Source organism: Leptinotarsa decemlineata, unplaced genomic scaffold (assembly GCF_025532065.1).
Source record: "Leptinotarsa decemlineata unplaced genomic scaffold, Ldec_3_MD MMD2_tig00026354_RagTag_RagTag, whole genome shotgun sequence".
Lineage (NCBI taxonomy): Eukaryota > Metazoa > Arthropoda > Insecta > Coleoptera > Chrysomelidae > Leptinotarsa > Leptinotarsa decemlineata.
In genome coordinates this window covers 23880823-23902783 of record NW_027412702.1, presented here as the reverse complement: position 1 = coordinate 23902783, position 21961 = coordinate 23880823, and the positions used below count along the sequence as shown (strand labels likewise).

The 21961-nt window shown below is 32.6% G+C and overlaps 1 protein-coding gene across 3 annotated transcripts; it reads left to right on the top strand.

Moving 5' to 3' along the window:
* The first annotated feature begins 580 nt into the window (after positions 1–580).
* On the top strand, positions 581–20956 carry FAM21 (Family with sequence similarity 21). 3 transcript variants are annotated; one of them, XM_074184195.1, is made up of 16 exons: positions 581–901; positions 955–1137; positions 3253–3398; positions 4991–5165; positions 7779–7925; positions 8015–8147; positions 10731–10966; positions 11025–11216; positions 11331–12264; positions 12338–12620; positions 14643–14872; positions 15060–15344; positions 16533–16795; positions 16918–17041; positions 18840–19169; positions 19229–20956. In XM_074184195.1, the coding sequence occupies exons 1-16, from the start codon at positions 776–778 to the stop codon at positions 19330–19332; spliced, it is 3891 nt and encodes a 1296-aa protein (XP_074040296.1). In that variant the 5' UTR covers positions 581–775; the 3' UTR covers positions 19333–20956. The 3 variants fall into 3 exon arrangements, with proteins under 3 accessions (XP_074040296.1, XP_074040295.1, XP_074040294.1); XM_074184194.1 differs by having other exon boundaries at positions 582–901; positions 12341–12620; positions 18837–19169; XM_074184193.1 differs by having other exon boundaries at positions 582–901; positions 18837–19169.
* The last annotated feature ends 1005 nt before the right edge of the window (positions 20957–21961 follow it).

Genomic DNA, 21961 nt, shown 5'->3' with positions numbered 1-21961 from the left:
TTCGCTCCACTAACTCGGTAATCACATGGTATCATATCTGTATCAACTCACTTGGTTCGATTTTTAAAACCGAAACTACCCATCATTCTGATTGATTCGGCCGTAACTTGATGAAGATCCATAGAAATTTCATAAACTACACTTCACGATTTGATCTCCACAAACTTTATTTGAAAATATCAAATCATGAGATGTACTTTATGAAAATACGTATCATTGGTCTGTCAAAGAGTTAATATATGGTTCTGTAATCAATCTCACAGCATAGAACGTTGAAAACTTGATTCCGTAATCTGTGACTAACTGATGGTTCAACTGTTATATTTAATATAATCATGAATATTGACCACTAGTATCAGTACTATCCCAAAACACTTGAAATTGAGAATGAAACCGTTTTTTTTCAAAACAAACTGGAATCATATCTACTATTAAATTTTGCGAATTTGACGTACAAATTTTTTTTTTCACTTTTTTTTACAATTAATAAACTTCAATTTATATTATAATTTTTAAAACATGAGTTGCGGGCTCTTTAACATAGTTGTTCACAAAAAACAGTACGAAAAAGATGGCTGATACTGACGCATGCGCACAAAAAAATTGTAATGAAAAGGCCTATTGGGTTGACTTGGCAGTTGGTGACACTGGCTAAAGGAAGAAGACATCTGAAAAATTGAAAAAAAGGGCAATGAAAATTATGAAATGAAGGAATCGCATATTTAAATAATTTGTTAAAGAATATATCAGTTTTCAGATCAATAGGATATTAAGTATGGAATCAGAAAGCAAATGGAATTCTGATAAAGCATGGACAACAGATGAAATTCTAGAAAATGCTAACAAGTGGTCATTGGCTGGCGATGTAGCCCTTTTAAATACAATCAAATTATTTTCAAAAGTATATTATATTGAGAAAGTCTTTCTGTTCACTGTTAAATTTTCTATTTCCAGAACATGCTAAGAAAAACTGAAGAATTGAGTCAGAATATAGATAACTTATTGGTTCATGCAGATGAAGTCAGCTTGAAACTGGATATTTCTCAAAATCAGTTCCACAGCTTGAAAAACACACAATTTATCGAAAATCGAGTTTATGAAGATGACGAAACATTAGATAGTAAGGAAGATGGGAAAGTAAGGAACCTTACTTCTTGAATGATATTTACTTGATGAATTACAGGAAAGCAATTGTAATGCAAAGAAATTAAATTATCAATCAGCATAAAAACAAGTACAATCACCGATAAATGCCACTTGCTAAAAGTTCATATAGGAAATGTTGAGAAGAAAATAAGATCTCTACGAAATTCTTGGGCTTTGAAGACTGCGAATGTCTGAAATTTTGGAATTTATCACAAGCCCATATCCAATACCTCACACATTTTTTGGGCTTTGGTCCTGTAATGTGAATCTACAGAACAGTAATTTATTATAGTATGAGTTATAACTCAGATGACAGTTATATTATTTGAATAAGGAAATTATCTGCTAGGAAAACATTCAGTTTTGCAGAAATTGGAGTTTTAAGACAAACTGTTGTAAATGTTTGATGAGAAAATCTCATTCAAATGTCACATCAATCAATAATACTGTAGGTATATTTAGAAATTGCTCAGAGCTGTACGTTGATTCTACTAAAATATTTTATGCAGCTAATGTTAGTTCTGCCTGTTTCTTCACCTTCTTCAAGAAATTTCTGAGATATGCAGATTTTAGATCTTTCCTATGGTAATTATGTATATTGAGGTATCCCCAATCGCCTTGTACAGTGTGACCAATTTAAACAGGAAGCACCCTATAAAACATTTTTTAACCAATTGGATTTTTTTTCATTAGACAGACACTCGAGAAGTCTACTAGAACACTATATTTCATGAGTGTTTTCAGGGCCAAATGTTTTTATTTCTCAATGTCAAAAATTATTAGCATTTTTTAAAATTATCTTACCACTGAATTTACATAGTTGAAATTACCTCGAAACACTTGCCACATTAAAAAGTTATAAAGTAATACATTTTTTTAATCTATAATAATTGAGCTATCATAAACTAAGTTTACTAATGATGAATCATGAAATGACAATCTATGTAAAAATAGATGATAAACTTAAGTCACAGCTTTCTTATTCATTTCACGAATGCTTTTTGTATTCCATAACTCGAATTCCCACCAGTGAAATTTAAAGTTGTATTGATGCAAGAGAATTGTTCCGAATTCTTGGGGTTCTTGTTTCCTAATATGACTGATAACCAGTCCGTGCAAAGTTTATTATTAAATCATCTGAAAGTAGAATTTTTAACGGGTGTATTACCAAATATGCACCAAACTAACTTGACTATTATGAGACAATAAATATAGGTGAGGCACCAGTCAATCAAATAATAAGATTGATGATCTTCAAACATGACTCAACCTCTGACGGAAGCACCAAACTCTTACGAAGGTTTGAAATAGATGAACACTCCAATCTAGAAGACCACTATTATGAGTCACACCACATACTGTGATATTGAAGGGATCTTACTTGATTCTTTCAGGAAAATTTTCAACAATAGACCAGTTGAAAATGGGTGATTCATCTACCTGTACCTACTTCTGTTTATACACATAGTTAGGTTAATTAACATAATTGGAAGTTGTTATAGTTGTATCGAGATTCAGTTTCTCTTACCAATGTGAAATACTGTATTTTATAAGGAGATTTAAGAACGTAGGCTATCACGGCCGGATACACGATTAAAGAGAATAAAATCCGTGCTGGTAGGCTGTAGGCTGAAGTGTCAAGTGGATGAAACCTGGCTACCTGCACTCAATTGCTTTCATATCAGGTCATTCAATTCAACCAATAGGAACAAAGACATGCCCACCACTAATACATTGAAACAAAAGAATCTAGATGCTCATTGTATTAACCTCTTGTCACATTATAGTTTTCTTTGTATTTGTATATACCTACCTTGAATTTTACCTTCAACAAAAACTGTTATGATGTGAAAGTACATATGTATTTATGAATGTATAAATTACAATTTTACTCACTATGAAATTGTTAAATAACTTATTTTTGTATAGTGGGATGACTTATTTCAAATGAAATATATTATTTTATTTGGTAACTGTTGAAACTGTCTATTTTTCTTATTGTTTATTATCTTTTATGAATGACGATTCGAGACTATCTGATAATAATTCAAGTAATATATTGTTGTCTCCAAGAGATGTAAGATTTTGACTGAGAGTAACTTTTAGGTTGTTGAAAAGCCACCCTCTGAAGAAGATCAAGAAAAAATGATATCAGAATCAGTTATTTTAGGTTTGGAGATAATGAACCAATATTATGAAATGGTAGAAGTCTCTATTAGTGATACTGAAGAAGATGAAGAACCTGAAAGAAGGTATATTGGAAAAAGTAATTAGAAGTAAATATAATTTGAAGTTAGTAACTAAATAAAGGATGATACTGAAAATTAGACATTATAGATTGCCAAATAGTAATAATAATAATAATTTTATTAGTCTCAAGAAACACACAGTTTTTAGACACGTCAATTCAATTTCCAAAGTAGATTTGAGAGGATAAGATTCGTCAATATAGTTTCTAAAAAATGCTTGTAGATAAATTAGATTTACAAAAAAATACAAGTTAACAAGATAAAATTCCAATCTTTTAAAAATTGACTAAAATGTACAGCCATGAGCTTTTACAAATTATAAATCACACAGCTAACATATTATATATATTCAAAGTTGAGTAAAAGTTCGGGAGGTGACCACAAAAGTGTCTATTACTTCTTGAATAAGTTCGAAAAATTGATCAATTTCATATAAAGATTGTTTGGTTAATATTTTCTTCAATAAGTTTTTGAATCTTCTAAATGGCTAGTTACTAAATTCGACAGATAAGGCATTGTATACCTTAATTCCTATATTATGTGTTCTTTTCAACCTATTAGCTGTAGGAACAAGGTTTGATTTATTTCTTGTATCATGTTGGTGTATATCCTTGTGAGCAACTTTATTCATCAAGTTTTGTTGAACAAGAAGCAGATTTTCATAGACAATAACTGAATATAGGATCATTATTTTAAGTTTTACAAATATTGGTCGACGCTTTTCATCATAATTGGCAGAGATTATGCTTCTTTTTCACTGCAGATTTTTGAATGACAAATATTCTATTAAGATGTACTTTTGATGAATTATTCCAATTGATTATACTATACCTAAGGACTTAATGAAAAAGTGAATGATATGTTGCAAGTGCCGCACTTTGTTTTACTATTTTTTTAATTCTTCTGATAGCCAAAACTGTCTTGCTAAGTTTACTACACATGCTATTTATATCGTCTATCCATTTCAGGTTGGAATCCATTTGTACTCCCAAAAATTTGGTAGAATTTTTCTTATCTCGATTTAAGCAAATTGTTTCAAAAATTGAGAGTTTCTGTTTTTTGTTCATTGAGAATCAAGTCATTTGGTGTGAACCATGATCGAGCTTTCTCTAATATGTCAATATGGATCATATGAGGATCATCTATTTTATATATTTTTTTTGCCCAAGGTTGCATAATCTGCATATAATATAGTTTCTATGCCTGACGAGTTCATCACGCGAGACAGGTCGTTGATATAGATTATAAACAGAAGTGGCCCCAATATTGACCCTTGTGGTATGGTATTTCCTAGATCAACAATTTGATATCTTTCGTTAAGGTATGGCTTCATTCTGTCCAGGGAGACACCTCTCACTCCGTAGAAATCTAATTTGGCTAATAAGATCGAGTGATTTACAGAATCGAATGCTTCATTTCAATAAAAGATTGTGGTACAGTATTTACAGAACAATTTTCAAATACAATAAAACTTGCATTAAAAAACAGCAACCACTCACGGTTTGGCAGTATTATATTAAAAAACTTACATTTTCACATAGAAAAAGACTCATTCACAGATTAGACCAATCTTACTAACAGTCATTTCATTCCAGTTTTATTTTAAAACCGAAAGATACCTATGCTCACCGTCCATTACCTCCTGTAATTGGAACTGATGAATGGTATAAGCGATGGAATTCAGAAGACTCTTCAAGCGACAGTGGTGATGATAAAATGGCTGATATTTATAGTGAATCGGATTCGGAAGATAACTTGCCAAAAGATTTGGTAGGTGTATTTTTGCAGTGTCACTGGTTCAATATTCAAATCAAAGAACCACCAGAAAAATCTATCTACAGGATTCTAAAAGTCTAGATATATACTTTGCATAAATTTTCTGAAGACAATAATGATAATAATTTCACTAGTTCGGACTTCCATTGTCTACTATATAAAATGATTTGAAATCCCTGAAACAACTAAAAAAAAAAAGAATTAAAAATGAATAGCTGAAAATAACAATTATATTAAGCAAAATAAACCTGAAATGAAATAATAGTGAAATAAAATACAGGTAAAATAGAACAATTGAACAAAAATAAATAAAAATAAAGAAACGAAAAAAGGAAATAAAAGTAAAAATGAAAAATTGAGAGATTCCACGTCACGTTAGTTCACGACGTTTCGATTGTTAGTATCCACAATCGTCTTCGAGTGATGACTGGACTGATTCCTCCGAGAGATGACTATTTATAGGTCGTTCGAGTACTTTCACTTATCCCCGCTTTCCATTTTTCGCTTCACTGGTTCCGTTGGAGATGACCGTTTGGCGGGAGTTGGCCAATTTTTCACTTGATGATGGGTTTCCATATGTTGCGTATTTCTACGCTGGCTTGGCTGAATACGTTGTTGGACAACATGTAAGCGGCTTTCTTGAATTTTCTCCTAAATCAATGTTCCTCTCTGTGCAAGATCTCAGCTTGGGACCCCTCGATGTTGTGTTGATAGGTCCAAACATGGTCTGCTATTCCTGATTTGCTGGTTTCCCCTCGCTGTGTGTGTTTCTTGTGCTCGGCAATGCGAACATTCAATGGCCTCTTAGTTTCACCAATATAGGATTGTCCACACTCACAGGATATCCGGTAAATGCAATTCTTGGAATCGCAGTCTGCGTTTGGTGGCCTGGTTTTCGTGAGGCTGCTACGGATAGTGTTACTGGATCTGAAGCAGGTTCTGATGTTGTACTTGGAACCAATTCTTCTTATCCTCTCCGATAATCCTCTGATGTAGGGAAGTGCAAGCACTGGTTGTGACGGCTTCTCTTCCTTGCGAGGCTCCTGCTGTCTTTTAGCCAAGGTCTTTTCTACCATCGCTTTGGAGTAGCCATTTCGTTGAAGATCATTTTTTATGATGTCTAGTTCCCTCTCGAGACCTTTCTTCGTGTTACAGAGCCCGAAAGCACGGTCTAATAGAGTCTTGATGATTCTTTTTTTAGTTGGTTGATGGTGGTTGGATTCGTGGTTCAGATACTGTCCCGTATGAGTGGGTTTTCGGTATACAGATGTTTCCCACTTAGTGTCGTCGGTCCTCTTCACCAAAACATCTAAAAATGGCAATTCGTTGTGGATTTCTTTCTCCATTGTGAAAGTGATGTGTTTCAGGAAGGCGTCTAGTTCAGTATTCCCATGGTTCCATATTGTGAAGGTGTCGTTCACATATCTCAACCAGACTCGAGGTTTCTTGTGGGCTTCTTCAATGGCCAGAGTTTCAAACCACTCCATATATATATGTTGGCTATGACTGGTGAAAGTGGCGATCCCATTTTCATTTCTTTATTTTCATTTATTTTTGTTCAATTGTTCTATTTTACTTGTATTTTATTTCACTATTATTTCATTTCAGGTTTATTTTGCTTAATATACTTGTTATTTTCAGCTATTCATTTTTAAATCTTCTTTTTTAGTTGTTTCAGGGATTTCAAATCATTTTAAATAGTAGACAATGGAAGTCCGAACTAGTGAAATTCATCATGAAACATTGTCAATCACCTTCAAACAAACGAATAATAATAATATTGGTACAGCATGTAGTAACATATGGTTAGTCAAATAATCATTGAGATTTTATTAAAATATACAGTCATAAACGTAAGCACTGAATATTTTATTAAAATCTCTATTGCAGCTAACACATGGTATTCAGGGAAATATATGAATATGTCCATGCAAAGTATTTGTTTAAGAGACTGCTTGTCTATATACTTTTTCATCGCAAAAATTGATGGCTAGTGAGTTTTGCTTGTAAACAGGCAGCTGCTTGCCAGAAAAAACCTTTTACAGAAACTTTTACTTGCAGGTTTGATACACATACTTAGAAAGACATATACTTAGAAAGACTAACTTATAAAAAATAAACTTAAAGACAGACAACTTGAAAATAACTTAGAAAAAGACACTTAGAAAGACATAAACGTAGAAAGAAAGTCTTCCTACATGTGTTTCATGTGTCATGAAATCCATAAATGTTTTTTTTATTACTGCAATATCGTATATTGTACATCATTTTTCACACATTTTGAGTATCACATTATCCATTTTATTGTTAATTGAATATATTCGGGTCTGGATATGAATATTCAGTATTCGCAAAATAACTTTATTATTTGAAATACTCATTAAATCGCTCCTCTCTCCTGCATTAACATAACACTTCATGGCCCACCGCTTTAATGATACGATTCAGCTAGTTTCGAGAAGGAAAGTTTTTCACAAAATATGATCAGATTAGGTTTGATTTCAAATCAGATCATTTTCACTCCTCAATTCATTTACTTCTCAGCATTGATTTTGATAAAAAAATATAAATACAGTAATGGGAAATACTCTGCATTTGTTTCTACAGTTCAAAGGATCCGAAACTAGCTCAGAGTTGGACTTTTCAAGTCAAACAAGTGAAAATCGACCGGTAGCTCATTCGACATTTGATGATTCTACCAGAAGACCAGAATTAGTGACCACATGTGAAGAACAGGAAAATTCAACAGTAAATGTGAGTTCTAATTATTAGAAACGTGCTGAATAATTGATCGTCTGAAAGATCTTTGATATAATATTTTATATTTTATTCTGAATTTCAAGGCATCGATTTCAAGTAAATTATTTGCTGAACAGTTGGCTGCTAAACTTGACAGTGTTATTAGTACACAAGAAAATCTAACTGGACAAATCAATAAAGAACCAATCCAACCCGTGAGAAGTAATACATTTTGTGGTAAGTCAAACTTGTAACAAGATTCAATTTTAGTAGGTAGCCTAATATATTTTTTGTGTAAACTCTGCGATTTACTAGATATATCATTATACCAAAATCTTGAAGTACTTTAAAGAACTCGATCATCATTTAATTACTACTATGTTGATTCAATGAAAAATATAAATGAAGCATAACAAATTATTATCTTCCACAGGTCTCTACTTTTAATCATTATGATCATTCACAGTTTTTGATTCTTTTTAAGTTTCATGTCTGAATAATCTGTGTTCAGTATTGAGTAAAAACATTATTAGATAGATAGATAATTTATTGGTGTTTTATACATTCATCAGTATTTACACAAGTCAATATGTACATATAATTAAAATTAGTATATGTCAGGCATCTATTAATATTTACATAAACAATAGATGCGTACAATTCATAGAACAAGTTTTTTCTTTTTTTATAAAAAATATTTATATCTTATAAGTACATCTGAGTTATGAAGACGAGCACATTTAAAAACAAAGCAGTAAAATTTGAAATTGGGTACTTTCAAACAACGACAAATGCCTGTATGGTTAAGGAACTTATATCACAGTGCAGGAATTCTTCGGTGCTGAAGAAGGCGTTTTTTATTAAAAAATATTTTATCCTAATTTTGAATATGTTAATAGGTAGAAATCTTATTTTTTGTGGTAATTTATTGTAAAATTTCACAGCCCAAAAATTTGGTCCCTTTTGACATCTTTTTAAGCGGCAGTAGTTTGTACTCAAATCATTTTTATGCCTAGTGTTGTAGTCTTGCACATTTTCAAAACTTTCATACTGAGATAGATTATTTTTTATACATATTAAATTTTCCATGATATATAGAGAAGGAAAGGTTAGTATTTTTAATGTAATGAATGAATTTCGACATTCATCTCTGTAGCCGATATTGTCTAATATTCTAATTGCTTTCCTTTGGTGTCGGAATATTCTATCACAATCGGTTGCATGTCCCCAGGCGACAATACCATAAGAAATGATGGATTCATACAAGGAAAAATATGCAGTTCGAAGAGTTGCTTTTGAAACTTGTCTGGAGAGGTTTCTTAGTAAAAATAGATTTCTCATTAGCTTTTTTGATAGTTCATTTATATGATGATCCCATTTTAACTCACTGTCAAAATTAATTCCCAAAAATTTCACACTACTTTGCGAATTTGAGTAATTTTCCGGTTTCTTAGGGTGAATACCATGTTTTGGGTTTTGTTTTTATTCAGATATAATTCGTTTTCATTGAACCACCTTTCAGTTTGTGACTGTGCTTCAGAGGATAATATAAGTACCACATCTAGAGTTTTAGCATTTGTTTGGATTGTAGTATCGTCTGCATATAAACGGGTTCTCCCAATATGGTAGGTCATTAATGAAAATTATAAATAGTAGAGGTCCCAAAATAGATCCTTGCGGTACACCAGTTGTAATTTTTTTTTTGTTGATGGAGAATTGCCCTCTTTCACAGTTTGAAATCGATTTTTTAAGTACGAGTTGATCAACTTTATAGTGTTGTCAAAAAAATTATATAGTTTTAATTTATTCAAGAGAATTTCATGTGATACACAATCAAATGCTTTGCTTAGATCACAAAAAGTTATTTCTGAATACTCTAGTTTTTCAAAAGTTGTTTATTTTGTTGTTAAGATCTAGTATCGCCATTTCAGTGTTTCTACCTTTTCGGAATCCATACTGGCAGTCTGTGAATATGTCATAATTCTCAAAATGATGTACAATTTGTAGAGCTATACATTTTTCAAATATTTTTGATATTATTGGTAGCAGAGATATTGGTCTGTAGTTTGTAGGATCATTTGGGTTTCCACTTTTGAAGATAGGTATTACTAATGCTTCTTTCAAGACGGAGGGGAAAATGCACTCTTTTGTACACTGGTTCAGCAGTTTAGTTAGAGGGATTAGAATTAAATTTGATACGCATTTGATCACTTCAACATTCAGTCCATATATATCTCTGCTGGGTTTATTTTTTAATGACTTTATTACATATCTAACTTCATTGTAGGTAAATTCTGTTAGAGTAGAGTTTTCAAAATTCAAATTGTTTAGTTTTTTGAGAGGGTCCAAGTTTGAACTATCTATTTTTTGGATTAGGTTTTTTGCATTATTTACAAAGTAAGCATTGAAGGTGTTTGGTGAGACTGGTGGGTCTTTACTTCGTTGTTCTCTGTTTTTGTTTTCCTTTATGATATTCTACATGCATTTATTTTGATTTTTCATCTATGTGAAGCTATCTGCTTTCAAAAGTTCCTTTGAAAATAGAATAATCAGTGATTTCATCATTTTGCATTTGAAATTACATTTATATGTATAAATTATCAGTTCAAGTAAAGCCAGATAATTTACTATATGTAGATATAAACTGTTGTTGCAATTTACTTTATCTAAAGTAAACGAAAACGCCTCTTTCTTCCTCTCTTTTTGTGTCTAAAGAGAGAGGGATTTTGACATACGCTCTCTGTTTTTCAAATTAAGTGATAGATAAAAATATAAAAAAATCATTTTATTTTTATTGTTCTAATGCAGATGATTTAACAGGTAATCTCTTCTCTGATGAACCACCTCCTTTGAGTGAACCTGAGGATAGACTTTTTCCAAAATCAGCTAGCGCTGGTATATTTTCAGGAGGAGAACGTTTATTTGATGATGTTGACTCCATTCACGCCGGCAATCAGAACAAAATACCATTCAATACAAGAAATGATGACCATAAGAGTGAAAATTCAGGACAGAAAATTGACAAAAACACAAGTTTCTTGCCTAAATCTTCAAAAGTCTGTATATCAGTGATAACGTCAAATTATTATTGACCTAAAAATATTTATTTTGAAGGTGAGCAAAGGTCTATTTGACAGTGATGATAGTAGTGATGATGATATATTTTCAACAAGTAAAACTCCATTTGCTAAACCGCCATTTCTCAAACCAAGTGTTCCATTGTTTGATAATGAACCACCGAAATTAAAAGATGAACCACCGAAATTAAAAGATGAGTATAAACCAACAGAGGAAGTCAGCAAAAAGGTAAGAACACAAATTGAAAGAATATTATTTGAAGAACTTTTTTTGACTATTAGAGAGTAAATATTTTTCAAGTTTAATGCAAAGGCTCAATTTGACTTTCATTTTATTATTTAGAAACCCACTGGCGGTGTGTCGATATTTGGCAATTCAAATATTTTTGGCAACGACGAAATAAAAAATGTGCTCAAAAATCAACAACAGAATATCACCCATGACCTCTTCAAAGAGGAAGAGAAAAATACATCGGAACCAGCGTCTGTTATACCTCAGCAAGTTCCAGAAGATAAGAGACAAGTGAGACGAAAACAATTCAGTCTATTTGACGATGATACTGAAGATAACTTTTCTCAAGAATCTAAAAAAGTACCTCTCAAGAAAAATAACCTTTTTGACGATGAAGATAGTGACATGGAAAACAAAGTACTCATTAAAAAAGAATATCCAGATACAAAATCAGTCAAGTCTGAAGATATATCACAAGATATAAAGAGTTATGACAATGTTGAGACAGAAAAGAAACCACTCAAAAATGTCAGTCTATTCGATGACAAATTCAATAGTATTCTAGCCAACAAAAAAACAAATATCAGTCTCTTCGATGATGATGATGATGAACTATTCAAGGATGACCTATTCTCAGAATTAACCTCAAAGAAGTTCAAATCTAACTTGTTTGATTCAAATGATTTATTTAGTGAGAAGACAAGCAGTGTTGACAACACTATAAGAAGGGATGATTTAAAAAACAAAAATGAAGTCATTACAGATGATACCGTTAGTGTATTAGGTGAAGAGAAAAGAAGTCACAGTTCCTCCATGGATGTTGAAGATGATCCAAAGTTTGAGAATAACGTTGAGGTGTCTGTCAAAGATGACAGCGTAAATAATAATGGATTGCACGTTAATATTGAAGAAAATTCTATAAAAAGGGAATTTATGGTTCCTGATGTTGATGAAGCACAAACTAATGATAAACTTTCGAAACTTTTTGAAGGAGTTGGTAAAGGCCTGTTTGATACTGAGCAGGAGCAACAGTCATCTGGATTGGGTGAGTTGAATTTTGATATCAGATTGAATTACGTATATATTTAAACTATTTTCTTATTTATTTATTGTTCAAGAAGAAAACGTAGTCTCTCATCTGTCACCGAAGGAAGAGACTACTCCAAGGTATGATTCTGAACAGAAAGAAGATAAAGTTATTGTTAGACTCTTCGATTCAACTCCTCCACCAGATGACGACGATGGTGATTGGGATACAAAATCAGATAACTTTTCTGATTCTGATGATTATACCTCATATCGTGCTGATGAAAATTTGCAAAGATCAAACTTATTTGATGATGAACCACCATCCTTGGGTCCAAACGATTCCAGTGGGATAGTCAGAGATCACAGCACCAGGTAAACACCATTTTGTTATATTGTTCATTATGTATCCATCATCATCTTCTGTTGTACATACCACGAGAGCCTATTGAATAAGTCAGAAATTATGAGTTTATATTATAAATCTTCATATGATACATTATCAGTAATATTTAAAGAAATGTGAAAATTCATGTATTCTCATTGTAATTGAAATGGCAATCTCAAGTTTAAACCACATAATCATATACAAAAGTATTTCGCTGGTACACTGACAATACAACACAAACACTTCAACTGAAACTTTAGACTATCACTCAAAAGTCTATCGCCTTATTAGATCATTTCGTACCAAACTTTCAACTAGAGTTCCCTGGTCTGCCTGTTGGTATTGTTTATATATCGCAATGGAAGTCTCTGAAAGCCGATAGAGAAGTCTCTCGAAACGACGCGACATCTAGAACATTTGAGAAGTGCAAGTCAGCTTGAGGGCGACCTTGATTGACGAAGACCAGCGGCGGCCGGCGATATTTTGTTTCAGGGGATAATTTACAACATTATTATAACGTTTTTGAGTTGAAGATTATCAATTTAAAAATGATTTCCAACAAATTTGTGATCAGGAGAAATAGAAAGTACTGTTATTTCTTGTTATATAAGTTATAAATGTTTTTCAGTGTTTTATATTTTTCAGTTTGTTCTGGTTAAATGAATTAATATAGTAAAACCCTGGTTAACCGAAATAAAAGAGGGACAACTGTTTACCGGTTAATATATCGAAAACTAATTGAAATATGTGTGTTTGTGTAGGGGAAATGATTAACAAACGATTTCTATAGGTTTTACTTTGTATTTTTCATTTTGAAACAATGCATGCTATTACAAAAATGTATTGTATTATTATTGGCGTAGTGTTCAACGTTTCTGAAATATTTCGCAATTTTATTTATATGTACATGGAACCTTGGGAGGCTCATCGGTCTCCAACCACTGTCCGGAACGTCTCCTGTTGTCATAGAAGTTCCACTTTTATCACACGTGACGTACCGATCTGAAAAAGGATCGTTTTGGTTGCGTGAAAGCAAAGAAAGAAGTGGAGCACCCATATTTAAAAGATCACGATCTATAGATGGGGCATTCCTAAAGAAAGAAAACAAGCTTACAGTGTTAGACAGATTATTTTGTAAGTTCTGCGGGTTCAGTTGCCTGACAAAATTCAAAAATATAAAAATTACATGAACAATAAAGTATCCGTTTAGTGATCAACAGAAGACTATTCTAAATATTTTAAAACATTTTTGGGTATACCTCTGGTAGGTATATTTGTCATCGGGCGTTTTTTGTGGTATATTTTCCGAACTATTGTGTAATATCAACAGTAAAATTTTACTAGGTAGTTGACAACTGAAAGAAATCATCTTACAGTTGTAAAATGCTCAGTGAAATCTACATTTACACATCCCAAATAGCCGTCCTACATCTGATTTCCTCAATAAACTGTTCTGTCTTGACGTCTGCCCCGTCTGACCTCATTTTCAAAACTATTCACTCGGAATCGGCAGAGCGAATGGCGCCAACAAAAACGTTGAACGTCTGCATAAAATGCCTCTATCTGGGTACGTGTATTTTAAAGTTTATAACCACAAAATGTGGTTGGGCATCTGCGGTCCAAATCTATATTTTCGATGGCATGATTAGACGGACAACCGCACGTTTGCCACATCCGACCGCAAATTTCTTGACCGCAACTGCATAAAAGGAAGCACTTGCTCCGACATAAATAATTTTTGAACGTTTTATACGAACAAAAGTTTTGAAACAACTTAACATTTTTGACTGTAGATCAAAATAATAACCTAACTTTCTGATGGTATGCATTGTACATATTTCATTTCCGTTTTATTATCAGCTACTGCTTGTTTTTATTATTAAAAAAATCACCGCAAATTTTTATTGTGATATTGATTTATTTCTACAAACACTTGTATAAAGTGAATCCAAATTTATGTATTGGAGTTTAACGATAAAGCAAAATATCAATACTGTCTTCCTTTTTAGGGTTTACACAGATGATTCATCTTTTTATCCATATGCCTCTTCTTCAAGAAGATTGTCTTCTGATATATTCAGTGAACAGCAGTACCAAGACAGTCTTTTTGTTACTAAAAGCGGAGCAGACTCAGCAACGGTGCCATCAAATCTTGATATTATACAAGAAGTTTCAAATATAAGCACGGTTAACATAACACCTAGCGAAAATATACCAGGGATGGAAACTACAGACAACAGTAAGTTGTGATCAATTTTCTGATTGATTTGGCCGTTACTTGATGAAGATCCATAGTAATTTCAAAAACTACACATCACGATTTGATCTCCATAAACTTTGTGGAACTTTTTTAAAGAAAAAAAAGTAATCTTGTCATTTGTTAATTTTCTTCAGAAATTTTGTTGTCATTTGTTCATTTTCTTCAGAAATTTTGGATTCAGAAAACAATTTCCTTGCTATTGATGAGCCATCTATCAAAAATGAATTGGAATTTGCAAAGGATGGAGAAAGTAATGAAATATCAAGTAATGTAAGTAGGGATCATGGTGTTAAGAATATATTTATCGACCAAAACAGTAACGATCATGAAAATAATGTGTTACAAAGTCCAATGGAAAGTGAAATCAAGGGTTCTCGACGAAATTCTGCGATATCCAGTATAATGGACATGCTCAAAAATGAAGGGGAAAGTAATAACCTCAATATAAAAGGTAGGAACTCTCTCTCTTTGATATTTTCAAATTAATTCTTTAGATTTGAAAATAATTCTTTTGGCGAGTTGGTTGATCCAATATTTCTCAACTCTCTTTGTTCATTTTTTGTGAAGTCTGATGTTATAATGAAAGTTATTATATCGATATATTTCCTTGTTACAACAGTACACAAACGGTGCAATTGAAAACAATTATTGAAATTAAATCAGAAGGGAAAATGAGAAAAACTATTCTTCACAAGTCGTTTACCTGCAAATTGAGTAAGCCACACAACTATAGTAGTACACATTAAAATATGATTAGGAAAACGGATAATCCTCAAAATGTTCTCACATGCTATAATATGTCATTTTGATTAATAAGTACGTGAGTAAATACGTAATTTTCCATATAATTCGTCGATTCTCCATAACAATTTTCTTCACTTGACCAAAATAAGGTATCGGCTTTGCATAAGTTACAGAATCGTGGAATGAGGATTATTTTACAAGTGAACAGGTATTCCAGTATATCAAACATGTTAAGTACATTGCAGTGGCTGTCTGTTACCCATATACTGTACGAGTTAGCAGTGATATTCATTTTCAAACTAACACATGACTTGCTTCCAACTTATTTTGAAGAGTTCTGTATATATAAATCACGAATCCATAACCACTTAACAAGAGCGAGTAGCTCCCAAAAATTCCACCTTCCTCGAACTAATTTGACTAGTACGATGAAGTCTTTATTTTATAAAGGTTGGAATGAGTATAACAAACTCCCACTTTCGTTGGAAGATTCAATAAATGTTTTACAATTAAAAAAAACCATGAAATATATAAAATATCGTCCTTGATTTTCTTTTTTCTGTTTGATAATATATTTATTATGTACATCCTCATGTTGAAACCATTGAAGAATGGTTTTTATTTTTTTTTCTTCTATCGTATCATTATTTTTGTTATTTATGTCATTTATTTATATATTTTTAAAATAATGTATGTATATTAGGATGTCCTAAAGAAATCAATAAATATTATTATTATTATTATTATTATTATTATTATTATACTACCGTATACTACTTCGAGGTATTTTACCAGATTTGTATATTTTTATTACTGAATGATCAGTGAATACACAAAATATTTTCGTCAACTCATCTTTGATTTCACAATGCAATAAAATCTATTTTAATTATAGTTTCACCTGGAAAATTGAGACACTCAATGAATATTAATGTAAATGCACTGATGCCTGGTTATTCTCCACAAAAAGCCAGAGAATTGAGTAAGTCGCAAAGTCTTGATTCTGCAAAAAGGGAGGATTATACTTTTTTGAAGGCTGAAACAGTAGAAACATCCAGCATTCCTGTTGTTCGTAAAAATCTGCCAGGAACCACTTTAGAAAAAGCAGTAAGTTTTGATGACGTCGACAATGTTGAGGTTCTACACAGTGTTACAAAGGTTAGTAGAAAGCTTGTTGGTTTTTCACTGATCACTCACGTTTTGAGAACATGCATCAGAAATAGTTATGAATGCTGAAATGTTTTGAAGGCTAAATGTTATTTTATATCCCTGTTCAACAGGACCGAGCAAAGCTTCCTCTGAACAGGCGCCCATCAACAAGAAGAGGACGTCAAGCTGCAATGAGAAAGTCTGTAATAGATGATGACTCTATATTGAGTAATAAACAAGAAAAGAAGGAAGTTGGTGAGTACTTGAAGTCAGAATTAAGATAATAATGTTACGTTTTTCCCCGTGGGTTGACCAATAATTGACTACACTGAACAATAATTAAACTTAACTTTATTTCTCTTTAAATACAACAAACACTTCTAATAAAACTTCAACTATTTTTATAGATCGTTTCGCGTACCGCACTGTATCGTCCAATTGACTGTGTCGATATCCTCGTGGCTAGCCTTTAAATATCGTAATCGAATGCCGTAGAAATATCGCCGAAGTTCCGTCAAAATCGGTATCATTATTCTCGCTGCTTCTAGAGTGGTGGGGAATCATCGTACATTCGCGCGCTCTTAGCTACGTCACGATTGGTTTATGGCTACCAGTGGCGTCCGGCGTTATTTTTTTTCGGCCATGATTTGCAACAATAATAATCCCTAATAGATACTACAGCACATACAAAACGGTTGAAAAAAAACAAGAACTAATATATTATTTACGAAAATGCATAGTTAGCTTCTGTTTATAACCGAGCAGGTGCTTTCTCCCACTCGAACATTGAAAAATCTTAAAATTCAGTCAGTAGTGTTCTTCAACATAACCAAAATAGTTTTTTATCAATCACAGTGAGGATGTCGTCAATATCTCTCTGAAGCACAGTGACACAGCTTTGCTGAGGCTAAACCTTGACTTTCATTTTGGAATAATTTTATCAACATCTATGTGGGACTGAATTTGATAGATTATCTTGTCGAGCCTTTATAGAAGTAGCCTTTATAGAAGAGAGTAGTAGAGTCAATACCTGAAATTCGTAATTTTAATTTTACGAGAAAATCCAATCCTAACTCGATCGTTTTGATGCATTTCAGTGATGCAGAAATGTCAATCAGAATACAAACTTTAAAAAATAAAATGTCTACAGGTCCTGATGAAATTCCCACAGCTATTGTGAGAGAATTTGACAAGGGCCTGGTTATACCACTTGCACATATAATGAACCGCTCTCTAGAAACAGGGATATTTCCCAGTCATATGAAGTCGGCAAAGATAACTCCAATATATAAAAAGAAAGATAAATCGCGCATTGAAAATTATAGACCAGTATCGGGAATCTCTCCTTTTGCAAAAGTATTTGAGTACTGCATTTTAGACAGACTAACATCATTCATAGAGAAATATAATCTGATACCAAAAGAACAACACGGTTTCAGAAAAGGTAAATCTACTACAACAGCTTCACTTGATTTTTACAATAATATCCTTGAAGGAATTGACAATTGCCGATCACCCATAGGTCTCTTTTGCGATTTAAGTAGAACTTTTGATTGTGTTTCACATGAGACACTGCTCAAGAAGCTCGCTGGGTGAAATAAGGCTGCAAAACTGATTTCATCCTACTTATTGGATAGAAGTCAGTTTGTTCAAATATCTCAAAAGGAACCAGATGGATTAGTGAGTAGGCATCGTTTAGAACTCGTAAAGCTGGAAGTAGGCGTTCCTCAAGGTAGTTGTACTAGCTTCAGTACTGTTCACACTGTTTATAGCTGAATTAGCGGAATATCTACCGGAATAGAATATAACGTTGCATGCAGATGATTCAGCTTTTTAAGTAGACCGCAAAGGCATTGTGACTAACAAGGACGACTGCAACCTGTTACTAGGGAAACTTATGTATATTGATTGTAAAACTATTGGTTTCTTTTTAGTTTAAGAAATACTTTATTGTTCATTGTGATTGACATGTTCTATACCCAATAGGGTATATGATTGATTGATTGAGTGCAAAGTATAGCAAAGATATTTTATACTTATACTTTTCCAGAAGATGTACCAAATAGAATGGATGTAACACCACGAAAAGCAGAAGAGGATGAAATACCCTCTCAGGAAAAGAAGACTGAAAGTATTTTCTCAGAAACGTCCAAAGACTTGAATGTCTCAACTGAGAAGGATCAAGTCAATAAACAAGATTCTTCTAAAGAATTTACCGCCAACAAAACCAAGGGTCTATTTGATTCCGGAAGCGAGTCGGACAATGATTTGTTCAGCTCTTCCCAAGCTAAGTCTAAAAAGATAAAAAAATTGTTCGATGATGAATCGAGCGATGAAGATTTGTTTTCGACTGCTAGCAGCTCTAGTATTACGAAAACGAAAGGTGAGTTCTTAAAATACTATGAAGTGTTTTTCTTTTCAGGGATCATTCTTTTGTTTCAGAGTCTGTGTTCAAGTCCTCCAATAAGACAATTCATAAACCAGCATCTGTAAAAAAACTTGAAAATATTCAGACTTCTGAAGATCCTTTATCTAACTTATTCTGAAAGGTCGTCGCGTTGATACGAATTTTCTTCCTTATTCGAGAGGTGTATTATTTCTATAGAGTTGTTCATACATGAAAACTCATTAATATAGTGGACACCTGCAAACCGCGGACATGTGTTTCTGGCCATTAGCCTCATCAGCGTGATGCAGCAAAGTGCATAGATGGACAACACCTGGTTTCCGGAAACAGAAAACAACACTATGAATGAAGTCAACATCAGGAGCCTACGTGGACATGTTAGTTGTTTCCTACGAATGCTAGGTCTTTTTTTTCAATAGTAACGATTTATTTTCCCAAGAAACATACATTTATTTGTTATGTATGAATGTGTTTGACATTCTATTTTATGTAGACAAGATTTTAGCTACTACTTTTATACTACAGTTGTTTGTCAACAAGAACTTTTTCTTGAGACAATAAACTTATTTCTCTCTCTCTCTCTTTCTTTCTCATGTTTATAGTAGGAGCAAGAAAACAATAATTCAAAATTTTAACATAACTGGGAACGAACAGAGCACCAAAAAAAAGAATATCTTGACATATGGTTGTGTTGGTCACCAATGATTTGAAACTCATATTTGAATGTTTGAGCTTATTTTTGACCAAACAAATGAAGGTACATAATTTGAATTTATGTAAGGATTACAAATCTAATAGTTTTTTTTTGGCTTATACAAGTTGATTGTAGGCTCCTTGTAGTTCAACTTGAATATATACTGTATAAGTTTGTTTTGAGGTTTTCAATTGGTTCCAATAAGGAATTTGTTGCGAGTCCCCATACTCATACTAGATATTGAATTTTGGAATATACTAATGAAAAATATCAATCAATTAAATGGTTCAACATTTCTTATTTCAAATAAAATTCCAAATATGGGAGCTATTGGCTTATAACTTGAACCACAAATGTGCGGTAGGCTCCCGTTGTTTACTCCGCTCATATATGTTGTTTCCTGTTGTCGGCAACCAGGTGTTGCCCATTTTTGTCCTTGGCTGCACCTCTCTGATGAGGCCAATAGCCAGAAATACGTTCCAACATGTGATAAGTGATGAAGATCACAATTGAATCTAATTTGAATGTTATGTGAATCACTTTGAAATTTTGAATCTGTCGTTTTTATTGTGATCATATCTATTTCTTGTTTTATTGAATGTTCTTCAAGAACTAATATTTTTTCAATGTTGAGTTCATCTGCTCCCTGTGGAAAATATTTGTTACAATCTAGATTTATTTGTTCACTACTAATTTATATCCGGGATAGCTTGTAAATATGATCAATCAGAAATATAAATTATATGTAGGTATGAGAGTTATTCTTGGCTTTTTTGGGTTTTTGCTTCCATGGAATCAAATGGAATGAATAAGAAGTGTTACCAACAAGTTGCATGAATTCATTCTGAATTTTCATTCAGACATGGTAACAACTCTCGGTACTTCATAAATTTGCTCTGCTTATTTGATTAAAAGTGATTCCGGGGATGTGAAATTTCATAAATGCCAGGAATAACATTCGTACCTCCCCAAATAACTTTTGGAAAAGTATGTAATTATTGGTTCCAAACTATTGTTATGTTGTATTTGATTTTTATAAATATATTAAAACCTATTATTATTTTCTAAAGCCTTTTTGTTATTTCCATTAAATGCCACAGTATTATCATAATGATTCACACCAGTGAGTATATCACTTTGGCCAACCCCATTCAGGTGGTAGATGCATTTTGAGTATTTCCATCAGTCCTGAGAGTTTCATCGTTCCACCTCGATATTACGGAAGATACGGGGGTGTTTCCATGAGAAGTGAAACACACTGTATGTATGTCGGATATAATTCAGTATCCAGTGTGGCACGAGCCAGGAAAGTAGTTGTTTTCCGGCAGCCATTTACCATAACCTACAGTGTAGGTAGTTGGGAGAGATCAATATTTCCAGATTTTATTTACAAATACTTATTTTCTAGTACGTATGTACCTCTCCTTGATGCAGTCTTTTGCACGGTTTGATCTCTATTAATTTTTACTGACTTGTGACCTATATAAATTTTCATTACTCATACAAATATACGTGGGTTCAAAATGGGTTTGAAATGAGTTTTCCCCAAAAAAATGAAACTTGTCAGAGAAGGATGTCATACGCCACAGCTATTATTCAATGTTTGCAGATGATCTCAAACTTTACAGGGTTGTGAATAACTTTTATGGTGCAGAACTGTTACAGATATATTTAAATAACTCATCTCGTTGGTGTGATGAAAACATGCTTCATTTAAATTTTCATAAATGTTATCTAATATATATATAATCAAAAACATTATTCTAACGTTGACTAACAGTGTTTGGGACTTGGGAGTGTTGTTTGATAGCAAAGTAACCTTTAAAGATCATATTGATCACATATCTAAATCTCAAATTATTGGGATTTGTTCAACAATCTACAGATAAATTTTCTATAAATACCTTTTAAAATATTGTACTGTACTGTACTTTTCTTTGGTACGCTCGGTCTTGGAAAATAATTCCATGATATGGAGTCCTCTATATCAGATAGATATACCTATGATTGAAAAAGTACAAAACAAATTTCTGAGATCATGTGCATTCAAGCTCGGATATATGAGGTCCGATTA

Bases quoted from the DNA above. Each gene is read 5' to 3' on its own strand.
- FAM21 (XM_074184193.1), top strand. From the start codon at position 776: ATGGAATCAGAAAGCAAATGGAATTCTGATAAAGCATGGACAACAGAT. The intron at 3,399-4,990 runs GTATATTGGAAA...ATTTCATTCCAG, and splicing joins GATGAAGAACCTGAAAGAAG to TTTTATTTTAAAACCGAAAG. The intron at 12,621-14,642 runs GTAAACACCATT...CTTCCTTTTTAG, and splicing joins GTCAGAGATCACAGCACCAG to GGTTTACACAGATGATTCAT.